This window comes from Schistocerca americana, chromosome 5 (genome assembly GCF_021461395.2).
Source record: "Schistocerca americana isolate TAMUIC-IGC-003095 chromosome 5, iqSchAmer2.1, whole genome shotgun sequence".
In the NCBI taxonomy this organism is placed as follows: Eukaryota; Metazoa; Arthropoda; class Insecta; order Orthoptera; family Acrididae; genus Schistocerca; species Schistocerca americana.
In genome coordinates, this window is record NC_060123.1 from 466,877,091 (window position 1) to 466,891,101 (window position 14,011).

The window sequence follows — 14,011 nt, forward strand, 5'->3', positions numbered from 1 at the left end:
CCTTAACCCACACCGTGGCGTTATGACGAGTAGCAGGGAAGTAAATGACGTCGGGATGGATCAGCTCGGTGGGCGGGCCCTACGGACTGAGGCGTCCGTCGTAACGACAAAGCCAACATAGGCCGTGTGAGGAGCCAGCAGTCGGCAGCCGTACCACAAATGAAATGGTGAATGTTGGTGTCGACAGCGGCGCATCTGGGGCAGAGAGGATCCTCGGCAAGATGGATCATGTGTAAACGTTGTCGGGTGGGGAATTTTTCCATCGTTATCACATACCACAGCGCCCTGACCGTGGTGGGAAGGAAAGGGGAGTGTATGTTACTCCACACCCGTCTCCAGCCAAGCGTCGGATGTCGGCGTTCAACGAAATTAGCATGCAGCAATCGTTGAAAGTAGCGGTAGAAGTCCTTGGTGTTAGGATCCCGCGTGGTTGGCAAGACATCCAACAGATAGCTCATGTCGACCAGACAGGTGCGAATGTGACACAGTGCTGGCGTGATATGTCCAACAGGAATCGGCGGACGGATGGATTGAGGCACCACCTCCTGAACTAGTGTACGAGGGAGGGTAGCCACGTCTGAAGTACATAGGCGATGCATCGTCCGCAGGAAGAGAGCACGCGCCCTGTTGTGCGCGTTTATCAATCCAATGCCGCCTACATGTGTGGGCAACGTTAGCGTGTCGTAACGGTTCTTGAACACCCTACCCTCACTGACGAAATGACCGAAGGCCGCCTGGAACTTGGCAGCGACCGTAGCAGCCGTCGGGAGAACGTGTGTGTAATGATTAAGTTTCGGAGCGAGGTACACGTTGACAAAATGTACACGCATGATCAAGTCAAGTGTTCGAAAGTTATGGAGGCGAACTTGCGTGCGTATCACATTAAGTAGTCTGCAATACGTGTATGCTGCTGTACGCTGCACGTTCCCATGGAAGGTCACTCCCAAACACTTCATCGCCGGGACTCTGGTAATGGACACTGGCGTACTCGTTTGTAGTCCTCTGTCCACATCCATGCAGTGCGACTTTCGCAGATTGATACGGCTCCCGGCCACCTATACGTATTGATGAAGCCACGCGATGGCCGTACATGTATCTTCTGCGGACCTCCCCAAGAATACTACATCGTCCGCATAGGCACAACATTTAAAATGTACATCGCGGAGGCGAATGCCCTCCAAACGCTGTCGTAGACCATGAAGTGCAGGCTCGAGGGCGACAGCGAAGAGAAAGGCTGATAGGGCATCCTTGTCGCACTGAACGCTCTATAGTGAACGGTGGTGAACGGTAGCCATTGACGAGAACTGTGGAAGGGGCTCCGTGGATGAGAGGGAGAACCACACCTGCCGATACTGAGGACAGTCCCATCTTCTGTAAGACAGCGTGCAGGAAATGGTGGTCAACTCGGTCAAATGCGTGGTCCAGCCAACAGGGCTACCCAAGCACGACTCATGCCGCATCCGCACAGCTTTACTTCTGCCAGTACCTCGCCTCCTACTGTGAGGATCGGGCGTGAGTCGTGCATGGATACCACAGTTGGTAAAACACTTGCCTGCGAAAGGCAAAGGTCCCAAGTTCGAGTCCCGGTCCGGCACACAGGTTTAATCAGCCAGGAAGTTTCAGGCTGCCTGTTGTTCGCATACGACATCACTGGTGTCTTCTTGAATTTGTTGAAAATCCTACGGCTGTGGCACTCTATGACTATCATTCCAGTTACTGTGTGTGTCCTCAAAAGGAATACATGGTAAACCTTGTCACCAAAAATTAAAGAAAGCACTTATGGCTAGTCTCCTTCATGCTGAACGATTGACTTCTGGTTCTTGAGAGCAATAACTGCAAATGACGCTGATTTTAAAATGAAATGTTGCTTCATCACTGATATGAAAGCAGATCGTTCCTGTGTTCACAGAACAAACGAGTTCAGGAGCTCCATGTATTTCCGTGTTTGTGGGTAGGTCGAAATGAACTTTTACGTTATAGGGTAGGTGATAGATTTATTGAATATAAGAGTTACAAGGGATGATGAGGATTAGTGGTGGATGCTGTACTCGGCCCAGGACTTGGCGTACTTCTTCCTGTATTCTCCAGATGGGTCGTACTTGTCCAGCAGCTTCTTCATGAGGTCTGGGTGGCGGCGCGAGACCTCTCCGAAGAAACCTCCGATCTTCTTGTGCTGTGTCTCAGTGCACTTGGCGCAGTCTGTACGCACTATTTCGGGCAGCACCTCTGCAAAGGAAAATACGGTTACAATCGTAGAACTGTATTGTGCTTCGCGATGGAGTCCTATTTAGTATGTGTAGATTGGGGTGAGCAGTGCGTATATTGCTGATTTAGTCGCTAGGGTCCTGGGATGTCAAAACACAACTACTCCTTAATTTTTCTGGAAATACTACTGCATCGTCTCAACAATTCTGCCACATAACCACATTCCCAGATACAAAACGTGTCGTTTGAGATCAGGTCTGATGTATCAAGGTTGTAGCCAACGACAAAAGATGAATGACAGATCCCAGGCGTTTTAAAACATAGCCATTTGGCTAATTGAGTATACTGCAAAAGAAACTATGCCATTAAAGAAAAACTTAGGTACCAACCAAGCTGCTACGTCTTCTTATGGGGAAACATCAAGTCAAGAACTTAATGGAACATTGTAGAAGTAAATAGTGGGCCATGTTTTACTGGTTAACTTTGTTACGAGGACGTATAAATGTTTGAAAACAACATAATTACGGGCAGAATTATAAGATGTACTACATTAAGTATTAACCGAAGAATTTAGGTTGTTTCCATTACACATATATTTAGTAGTACCGTATCTACTCGGGGAATTAAAGGTTTTAAGTTCCACCTTTTATTTCCTCTAAGAACGCTGGAAGTGCGTATTTTGCATTCACGATCATATGCCTAATTTCTTCAGGTATACATTTTTTGATATTTAACTTTAGTTTAACTTCATTACGTTACTACACTCCTGGAAATGGAAAAAAGAACACATTGACACCAGTGTGTCAGACCCACCATACTTGCTCCGGACACTGCGAGAGGGCTGTACAAGCAATGATCACACGCACGGCGGAGCGGACACACCAGGAACCGCGGTGTTGGCCGTCGAATGGCGCTAGCTGCGCAGCATTTGTGCACCGCCGCCGTCAGTGTCAGCCAGTTTTCCGTGGCATACGGAGCTCCATCGCAGTCTTTAACACCGGTAGCATGCCGCGACAGCGTGGACGTGAACCGTATGTGCAGTTGACGGACTTTGAGCGAGGGCGTATAGTGGGCATGCGGGAGGCCGGGCGGACGTACCGCCGAATTGCTCAACACGTGGGGCGTGAGGTCTCCACAGTACATCGATGTTGTCGCCAGTGGTCGGCGGAAGGTGCACGTGCCCGTCGACCTGGGACCGGACCGCAGCGACGCACGGATGCACGCCAAGACCGTAGGATCCTACGCAGTGCCGTAGGGGACCGCACCGCCACTTCCCAGGAAATTAGGGACACTGTTGCTCCTGGGGTATCGGCGAGGACCATTCGCAACCGTCTCCATGAAGCTGGGCTACGGTCCCGCACACCGTTAGGCCGTCTTCCGCTCACGCCCCAATATCGTGCAGCCCGCCTCCAGTGGTGTCGCGACAGACGTGAATGGAGGGACGAATGGAGACGTGTCGTCTTCAGCGATGAGAGTCGCGTCTGCCTTGGTGCCAATGATGTCGTATGCGTGTTTGGCGCCGTGCAGGTGAGCGCCACAATCAGGACTGCATACGACCGAGGCACACAGGGCCAACACCCGCCATCATGGTGTGGGGAGCGATCTCCTACACTGGCCGTACACCACTGGTGATCGTCGAGGGGACACTGAATAGTGCACGGTACATCCAAACCGTCATCGAACCCATCGTTCTACCATTCCTAGACCGGCAAGGGAACTTGCTGTTCCAACAGGACAATGTACGTCCGCATGTATCCCGTGCCACCCAACGTGCTCTAGAAGGTGTAAGTCAACTACCCTGGCCAGCAAGATCTCCGGATCTGTCCCCCATTGAGCATGTTTGGGACTGGATGAAGCGTCGTCTCACGCGGTCTGCACGTCCAGCACGAACGCTGGTTCAACTGAGGCGCCAGGTGGAAATGGCATGGCAAGCCGTTCCACAGGACTACATCCAGCATTTCTACGATCGTCTCCATGGGAGAATATCAGCCTGCATTGCTGCGAAAGGTGGATATACACTGTACTAGTGCCGACATTGTGCATGCTCTGTTGCCTGTGTCTATGTACCTGTGGTTCTGTCAGTGTGATCATGTGATGTATCTCACCCCAGGAATGTGTCAATAAAGTTTCCCCCTCCTGGGACAATGAATTCACGGTGTTCTTATTTCAATTTCCAGGAGTGTATATTAATAGTATACACGTGTATTAGTGGCTTTTGTGATCTGTAGTTAATAGAATATTATTGTTATTGCCAAGACAAATTTTGTTAAAAGTATTGTAAACAACCATGAGCAAGAAGTGTTTGAGCTGACATAGGAAATTCAGTTATGGGGTTCTGTGCATCTGTTGTGGCAGATGGTTGCATTCGGGTGAATACAGTGCCATGGGAATCGGAGAAGTAAATGGGTACCTTCCATGTTATTGCAGATTATGTTCAAGGGATAGGAAAATAGCGGAACAGGAAGGTGGGAAGTGATAGCAAGGAACAGGGGCCACAGAAAGATAACAATATCAGACAGTTTCATCATTGGCACAAACAACAGATTTGCCTTGCTACCTCAATCAGCTAAGGAAGAGTCTTAAGTAGATGAAAGTTTATTCAGTACTCATGAGACTTTCACTAGGAAACCAACTGTTGCAAAAAATGTAGAAAGTAGGAGGAAAGTTCTTATGTTAGGTAGTAGCCATGGGAGAGGTGTGGACCAGATTTTGCAGGAAAAATTAGGTGACAGGTACAAAGTCACAAGTATTTCCAATCGCAGTCCATGTTGTAGCCAAGTGATAGAGGATGTAGCATCATTGTGCAAAGATTTTACAAAGGAGGATCATGTTGTGGTAGTGGGTGGAGCGGGAAACAGTATTGATAGGGATCAGGGCTACAATATTAAGTGTGACGTAGTGAAAATAGCATCTGCAACGAACCATACAAATGTTGTCTAGGTTCGTGCAATCATACAGTATGACTGGACCCAATTGAACAGCTCTGTCATGAAGTTCAATATGAAGCTAGATCAGTTTCTTCAGGTGGCTACTTTGTCAAGCATAGGTTTGGTTCCTGATGGTATTGGTAGGTGGGACTTCACAAGACATGGGCTGCGTCTCAATAGGAAAGGGAAGGGTAAACTGGCTGGGATGATAGCAAAATCTTTAAGTGGGGGCACTGGAATTCGTGGGAGAACTTTTTTAGGCTAAGATCAGTATCGAATCATCCTACATTGATTGAAATCAATCTTCATGAAAAGTTCAGACAGGCAGGTACTAGAGATGTGAAAATATCACAAGATTCTCATAACAGTACAGTGAAAATATTGTTAGTATGTCACAAGATTCACATAAAAGCAGAGGAAAAATAATATTAATATATTGCATCAGAATGTCAGGGGATTTAAAAACAAAGTAGATAAGCTTCTGGTTTGCATAGAAGATCTAGAAACGGAGGGTGGAATAGATTTACTATGCCTGCCTGAACATCATATCATCACAGGTATGGAAATGGTAAATGTAGGTGGATATAAGCTTTCCGCACATGTAAGTAGAGACACTATGGAGAGAGGAGGAGATGCCATATATGTTAAAAAGGAAAAATTTGGGAACTAAAAAATTTTGTGTAGAGAAACACACAGAAGATTGTATATGTGAGCTTAAACTAAATAAAGACACTTTTACAATTGTAGCCATTTCCCCACTAGGAAATTATCAACTATTTTTGAAAAACTTGGATTATTTGTTGTGCTACCAGTCAGACAAAGGAAAGCAAATTATTGTTTGTGGGGATTTCAACGTAGATTTTGTGAAGGAGTCGGATCGAAGGCTCGACCTTGAAGTATTACTTGGTTCTTTTAATTTGACATCAGTTATTGATTTTCCTACTCGAGTGGTAAAGGAAAGCAGCACACTGATAGATAACTTTCTCATAGACCAAGATAAATGTAATTAAATAAAAAATGTTCCTGTTAAGAATGGTCTGTCTGATCATGATGCGCCGGCCAAAGTGGACGTGCAGTTAAAGGCGCTGCAGTCTGGAACCGCAAAACCGCTACGGTCGCAGGATCGAATCCTGCCTCGGGCATGGATGTTTGTGATGTCCTTAGGTTAGTTAGGTTTACCTAGTTCCAAGTTCTAGGGGACTAATGACCTCTGCAGTTGAGTCCCATAGTGCTCAGAGCCATTTGATCATGATGCACAGCTAGTTACAGTATATGATATAGCTCCATACAGTAATGCAAAACAGTCCTCCAAAATAGTGTGCTCCATTAACGATTTAACACTTCAAAATTTTAGGGAAATCCTGCAACAGACTGGGATGAGGTGTGAGGGAACATGATGCTAAATTAAAATTTAACCTATTTCATGATACCTTTGAGAGTATATTTGAAAACAGTTTCCTAAGAAAACAGTGAAATATACTTATAAGAAACCATGTAAAAAAGCCATGGCTTAATAAAGGGATAAAAATATCTTGTAAACAGAAAAGGGAAATGTATCTTATAGCTAGGAGGAGTAATGACCTCAAAACAATGAAAAGTTACAAAAACTGCTGAGGTGTACAGGGAACATGATGCTAATTTATAATTTAACCTATTTTGTGATATCTTTGAGAGTATATTTGAAACAGTTTCCTAAGAAAATAGTGAAATAAAATTGTAAGAATCCAGGTAAATAAGCCATGGCTTACTAAAGGGATAAAAATATCTTGTAAACAGAAAAGGGAAATATATCTTATAGGTAGGAGGAGTAATGATCACAAAACAATGAAAAATTATGAAAACTACTGCACTTATTAGGAAAAGGTATTAAAAAGTTCGGAACTATGTGCATTAAATCTGAGATTAGCACATCTCATAATATCATTAAAACAATTTGGAATATTGTGAAAAGGGGAACAGGGCAACCGAGAGCACAGGAAGATTGTATTTCTATCAAACACAATGAAAAGTTTGTTAACAAGAAGTCTGAAGTAGAAAACATTTTAATAATCATTTTTTAAGTGTTGTAGAGAAGATAGGTCCCTGATATTCATTAGAAAATGCAAAGCAGTATAGGGAAGAAGCAGTACCTACGCAATTTGTTAAAATTGAAATTCAACCCACCTCTCCCACTGAAATTATGAAAATAATAAATTCACTCAGAAGTAAAAGTTCATATGGAATTGATGGCATTTCCAACAGAGTATTAAAAAGCTGTTCTCAACAAATAAGTAGGATTCTCAGCCACATATGTAGTAGCTCACTGAAACAGGGAATTTTTTCCAGACAGAGTGAAATATGTTATTGTTAAACCATCGCATAAAAAGGGGATAGATCTGATACTAACAACTATCGCCCAATCACACTTCTGACATCTTTATCCAAAATTATTGAAAAAGAAATGTATGGAAGTGTAGCATTACACATATTTGTAAAAATGAAGTACTAACAAAATGTCAGTTTGGTTTTCAGAAAGGCTTTTCAACAGAAAATGCTATATATGCTTTCACTGATCAAATATTAAATGCAATGAATAACCGAACATCACAAATGCAAACACTAATGTTGATATACGTTTATTTCTTTCCACAGCGACACATCACTCTGTTAGTGACGGACCAACGGTCATTGACAGTGCCGGTTTTTATCGCCACCCCACTATCAAGATAATTCCTCTTTCTCTTCTTGCTAACCACGTAAAACAAATAGTATTATATTATTCACTAAGGAAGAAGATATATAGGTGGCCTGGCGTTGCGTTACAGGGTAAGGAGATACGCTGCACAGCTAATCAAATGTACATGCCTCGGAAAAGTTGACTGGTACTGCAGTAAAGCAGGATTTCCCTAATTTTACCCTGGGGACCAATAAGCTCTATATATTCTGATAGAAGAATTAATTCCCTGTATGGACCAGAGTATGATCTCGGAGGTTGTTCACTGTGCACTACATAGTTCTTGCAGTATCACCCACAGTTGACTGGAATTTCAGGCTGACTTATACCTTTATCCCAATCCATATTTTTATTTCTAAGCAAACTTATTTAAATTCGGGGAACAATCATATTCCAATCGTCATTGCTCCATTGGGACCCCTTTACTGCCATCTGCAGCTACCCGATTACTGAATACAGACTCACTGTATTCATGGTACAGGTCTCATTTTGAGTGTGAGCTTGTGGTGTGGGATTGGATTGGATTGGATTGTTTGGGGGAAGAGACCAAACAGCGAGGTCATCGGTCTCATCGGATTAGGGATGGACGGGGAACGAAGTCCGCCGTGCCCTTTCAAAGGAACCATCCCAGCGTTTGCCTGGACTATATAGGAAAATCACGGAAAACCTAAATCTGGATGGCCGGATGCTGGATTGAACCGTCGTCCACCCGAATGCGAGTCCAGTTTGCTAACCGCTGCACCACCTCGCTCGGTGTGGTGTGGGCTATACCATCCTACTGGGTAGCAGAGTGTAGGCTACGATGGGTCTCACCCTTGAGCGCCTTCCCGGCGGGTCTGCACGCTGCGTCTCCTTCTTCCAGCAGGCAGCGCATCGCATCCTGGACTCGAGTTTCATCCGACAGCAGCTCCTTCAGGTCCAGGCTGTCGAACGTGGCCGGGTACTTCTCCTGCAACACAGCACACCACTCGCTGTAACCAGAGGTCTCATTGCATGCACACTAATTCGTATTGCCGAATAAAAGTGGCGGTATCGCCCGTACCCTTCCAAAGGTACCATCCTGGCAATCGCTTTAAACTGTAACTCGGGAGCCTGTTGGGGAACTGGAGCCACCATCTTCACGAAAACGTTCTTAGCACCTTACCAATGCTCCACCTCACTCAGTACATTTCTGAAGTCTTCCTTAATGATTTGTTGAAGACATATATACCAAAATTAGCAAATTAGCAAAATTAGCAATTAATGTTTGCTTAGTGTGTACTTAAATTACGCGATTAATTTTATATGTACAAAAGATGAAATTGTCGTTAACGACTACGTTCCGAAACTTAGTCACCTAACTCAGGTACAGCACGAGAAGAAGAAGAGGAAACTCGAAAAACGACAGCGGAAATTGATCGTTGATACTGTCACTTATATTTCAAAACTAGAACTCTGTTGCTTTACATATACACATGCTGTGCAGGCACTTACTGTGACTCTGTTTGAAATAGAAATATAGATCCATCGCAAACAGTTACTAAATTTTAAGTTCCTCTTATATTATTATTTTCGACGTATTTTGGAGGCTTTGCTCCTTCAACAGCTGCTGGTTCGCAGGTTTAGTTCTATTTACATTGTTCTTAGAAAGTCAGCGATGTAGAAGTATGTAGGTTTCAGATTTATCGCTTTTTGTTCAGAATTCTTTTGGTGGATTCATAAGACGAAATACTCCCTTAATATTTGTTGCTTACCTTTCTCGAGGGCGCTGCATTTGGACTTAACACATCCAGACTTTACGGACATCACTAGAAATGTTACACACACCTAGCGTTTCCTCGTTGAGTGAGGTATTACATAGTTTTTCTATCCATGAATATGTTAATTTTTTACAGTTTTTTTACGTCAAAGAGTAATGTGTTTAGTCTGTTTCTCAAATATGTCATCCATTTAATTAAAAACACTAAAGCGTATGACAGAATTTGAATTCTGAATGATACTGTATAGCTCTACTCTGATTGTAATTTGATATATTTGCAAAATTAACATTTTCTACAAAAAGAGGATCTATAATAAATAAAACTAAGTGGAATCTGTTGCATATGATGTGGTTTCAAAGAAGAGGCATGTTTCGCTAAGGTCCTTATTACTTTTGTGTGTTCGTTCTCAATCGTTTCGTTCAGAATGACAGCTCACTGTCGTATTTGGTTTCTGTGTCCTTCTGAGCTTTACACAATATTTTACTTTATACCCAATGATTGTGCATTCTAAATGGTCTGTCAGGTTTTTTAACCAGTTTCTGACATTGTACTACAATTTTTTGCTAAACTTCACTATTTGTGGAAAATTTTAACATAAAAGAGATTTTTAACTATCGTAGGCAAAAAGGCATCATGGATGCCCAGCTGCAGACCTATATTTTACAAATGTAGCCAATTAATTACGAATTAGAGACTCCCTTTTCGTATTGTCTTATCACAAATACATTTTATTTGTTTAAAAGTGTTTATTAACTGTATAATATATATATATATATATATATAGCATTGTCATAGATAATGACTGTGGCTAGTGTGGTAGTCCATTACCTCTGTCTGTATTACAAGTTGATTTTTCTACGTGAATTTACTTTCCTAGACGATAAACATATTTGTCATTGTCGCCTTGAGTTGTGATTTATCTATCGCTACTACGACCTAACGTGCTTGCTGTAGTTGAAAATGTTAGTCAGTTTAATAAGTCACGGATGCAAAATACCTAAGTGAATTCTTTGTAGACGAATGGAAAAACTGGTAGAAGCCGACCTTGGGGAAGGTCAGTTTGGTTCCTGTAGAAATATAGGAACACGTGAGACAATACTGACCGTACGACTTATCTTAGAAGCTAGATTAAGGAAAGGCAAACCTACGGTTCTAGCATTTGTAGACTCAGAGAAAGCTTTTGACAATGTTGCCTGGAATACTCTCTTTCAAATTCTGAAGGTGGCAGGGGTAAAATACAGGGAGCGAAAGGCTATTTACAATTTGTACAGAAACCAGATGGCAGTTATAAGAGTCGAGGGACATGAAAGGGAAGCAGTGGTTGGGACGGGAGTGAGACAGGGTTGTAGCCTCTCCCCGATGTTATTCAATCTGTATATTGAGCAGGCAGTGAAGGAAACAAAAGAAAAATTCGGAGTAGGTATTAAAATCCATGGAGAAGAAATAAAAACTTAGTGGTTCGCCGATGACATTGTAATTCTGTCAGAGACGGCAAAGGACTTGGAGAAGAGCAGTTGAACGGAGTGGATAGTGTCTTAAAAGGAGGATATAAGATGAACATCAACAAAAGCAAAACGGGGATAATGGAATGTAGTCGAATTAAGTCGGGTGATGCTGAGGGAATTAGATTAGGAAATGAGACACTTAAAGTAGTAAAGGAGTTTTGCTATTTATGGAGCAAAATAATGACGATGGTCGAAGTAGAGAGGATATAAAATGTGGACTGGCAATGGCAAGGAAAGCGTTTCTGAATAAGAGAGATTTTTTAACTACGAGTATAGATTTAAGTGTCTGGAAGTCGTTTCTGAAAGTATTTGTATGGAGTGTAGCCATGTAAGGAAGTGAAACATGGACGATAACTAGTTTGGACAAGAAGAGAATAGAAGCTTTCGAAATGTGGTGCTACAGCAGAATGCTGACGGTTAGATGGGTAGATCATATAACTAATGAGGAGATATTGAATAGGATTGGGGAGAAGAGGAGCTTGTGGCACAACTTGACTAGAAGTAGGGATCGGTTGGTAGGACATGTTCTGAGACATCAAGGGATCACCAATTTAGTACTGGAGGGCAGCGTGGAGGGTAAAAATCGTAGAGGGAGACAAAGAGCTGAATACACTAAGCAGATTCAGAAGGATGTAGGCTGCAGTAGGTACTGGGAGATGATGAAGCTTGCACAGGATAGAGTAGCATGGAGAGCTGCATCAAACCCGTCTCAGGACTGAAGACCACAACAACAACAACAACAACCAGTGAATGTGAATGAACCACGGAATGAAACATGGAAGCAAAAATGGAAGAAAAATTTCAGGACAAGTCTTTAATGAAGGTGTAAAATTCAAATCAACATAGAAATTTATCTAAATATGGAAGCAATTTTGGATACCATGATGGAAAGGACTATGCCAATTTCACAGACTGAATAAAAGTAAGTTGTCGTACGACATATTCAACTGCTGGGTGGTTATAATTAAACTGAAGCTACTCACGAATCAGGATGCCCTGTAATTGTTGTATGGTAGCGAGACCTGGTAATTATGCTAGTGCATTAGTGTGGAACCTATGTAAGCTGGAAAAAATTATTTCCCAATCTGGCCACAAGGCGCAATTCCAGCCCTGTAAAACATCTCGCCGACGTTTCCGGCGCCCACATTCAACAAATTGTGTAAGCAACGGTTAATAATAAAGTTAACAGTATTCCTTTCTCACTTGTTTAACATATTCTTCCCACATCCTGTTCCTAATCCATTACATATGGAAAAATTTCTATACTTCTCGCATTCACAGTGCCAGATTTGCATCTGGTGGCAAAAATTGGAAAAAATTCTTTTTCCAGCGTAAGTCGGTTCCACTTTAAAGCAGTAGAATATTTACCAAGTGTCGGTGCTGTATGACACTCACAGTCGACACTGGGCCACTGTGAGTAGCTCCACTTTAATTATAACCACCTGGTAGGTTTTGAAGAAGACAGCTGAAGTTAGGAATGATTACAAACTTGAAGTCATATATTCCGTATTGAAACTACGGCAGTCTAAGAAAGTGTAAAATGAGATATCTGAAATATTTGGGACCCCATACAGTACATCATTGTACGAGAATGGCAGCGTGGGGCTTCTGACATTACCCACCAGACTGCTTCTAGACTTATTTGAAAAGAAAGGTCCTACAGCAGTTCCTTTGTGGTGCACCTGAAGTAAGTTTGCTGCCTGAAAGCTCTGTGGACAACTGTGTATGAAGAATCGTGGGCGCTTATGGAAGACTGTGTTCAGCTGAAGACAGTGCACTAGAAACGCGGAGTGGCCCTTGGCGACGAGAGGTGATGCTTACCTCGGCGGCCGCGATGAGCGCCAAGAAGGCGCAGAGGAGCAGAGCTACGTGACGGTTCATGCTGCTGGTGTCGGTGCTGTGAGCTACCTGTTGTCGACTGTGCCGCAGTGACGGCTGGCGCGGCTTATATGCTGGCCTGGCGTGGCCTATAGTGGCGGCGTATCGCTCTGTGGTTGCCGGAGGAGGCAGCGGGGGTCGATCACCCGACACCTCAGCCCCACTGGTTCACAGCGGGCCACGGCCGGTTACCACCTCCACCACCACTGCCGGTGTTCCACATTGATTACAAGCCACGACCAAGTCTCCTCAAACGCTCCCCACTGCCTCACCCAACTGCCGAAGACACATCTAGGTACAGGAATCAACATAAACCAGTCGTTTCTATAGGTGTGTACAGGACCTTCCAAAACTTTGTTATTAAATTTTGTGAGTTTCAAAGTAAATTTCGTTTTTTCTAGGCAAATTCTCAGTCTATATTGTTCCGGTTTATAGTGTTCCACACCTCAGTCAGTAGAAGAGGAACCATTATAGCATCACTTTGTTGCGTCTGTCTGTCTGGGCGCCTGTCTGTCGCACTGTTGAAACCTCTTTTCCCAAGAAAGAAATACTTAGAAATATCAAGGCGAAATTTATATCACATTTTAGGCTGTAAGGTCCCTGACGGTGAAACAAATTTAAGCTTCTAGGTTAACAAGGTCAAATAGATAAGGCGACTTATGTCACATATTTCGTTACTCGCTAACTAACTCATTAAAACCTACAGGGTACATCATGTTGACCTAGAAATATGAAATTTGACAAGAAGCAAAATTTCACATTACAACTAAAGAAAAAAATCCGAAAATTATTAAACCGGAATTATAAAACACTAAAAAAATTCTTTTGTGATGTTTATTACCTGTCTGTCTATTCATCCATCTTTTAAGACCTCTTATTATCAGGAACAGGTAGACACATCAATTTGAATGTGTATCATATTCTGAGGTCTGTAGTCCTTGGCGGTGTGATTAACTTAAGCTTCAAAGTCAATGGAATCAAAAGGTATGGCTACTTATGTCACAAATTTTCCTGCTAACAAACTAGCTCATCAAAACCTATAGA

The 14,011-nt window shown here is 43.0% G+C and overlaps 1 protein-coding gene across 1 annotated transcript; it reads right to left on the reverse strand.

Annotated features, from left to right (window-relative positions):
- Window positions 1–2,029: 2,029 nt before the first annotated feature.
- LOC124616446 (allergen Tha p 1-like) lies at window positions 2,030–8,790 on the reverse strand. Its single transcript, XM_047144755.1, has 2 exons — window positions 8,659–8,790; window positions 2,030–2,226 (listed from the first exon to the last, which is right to left on the reverse strand). The coding sequence occupies exons 1-2, from the start codon at window positions 8,717–8,719 to the stop codon at window positions 2,030–2,032; spliced, it is 258 nt and encodes an 85-aa protein (XP_047000711.1). The 5' UTR covers window positions 8,720–8,790.
- Window positions 8,791–14,011: the final 5,221 nt, after the last annotated feature.

Bases quoted from the DNA above. Each gene is read 5' to 3' on its own strand.
- LOC124616446 (XM_047144755.1), bottom strand. From the start codon at position 8,719: ATGCGCTGCCTGCTGGAAGAAGGAGACGCAGCGTGCAGACCCGCCGGG. The intron at 2,227-8,658 runs GTGAGACCCATC...TTTCCTTTGCAG, and splicing joins CGCCGGGAAGGCGCTCAAGG to AGGTGCTGCCCGAAATAGTG.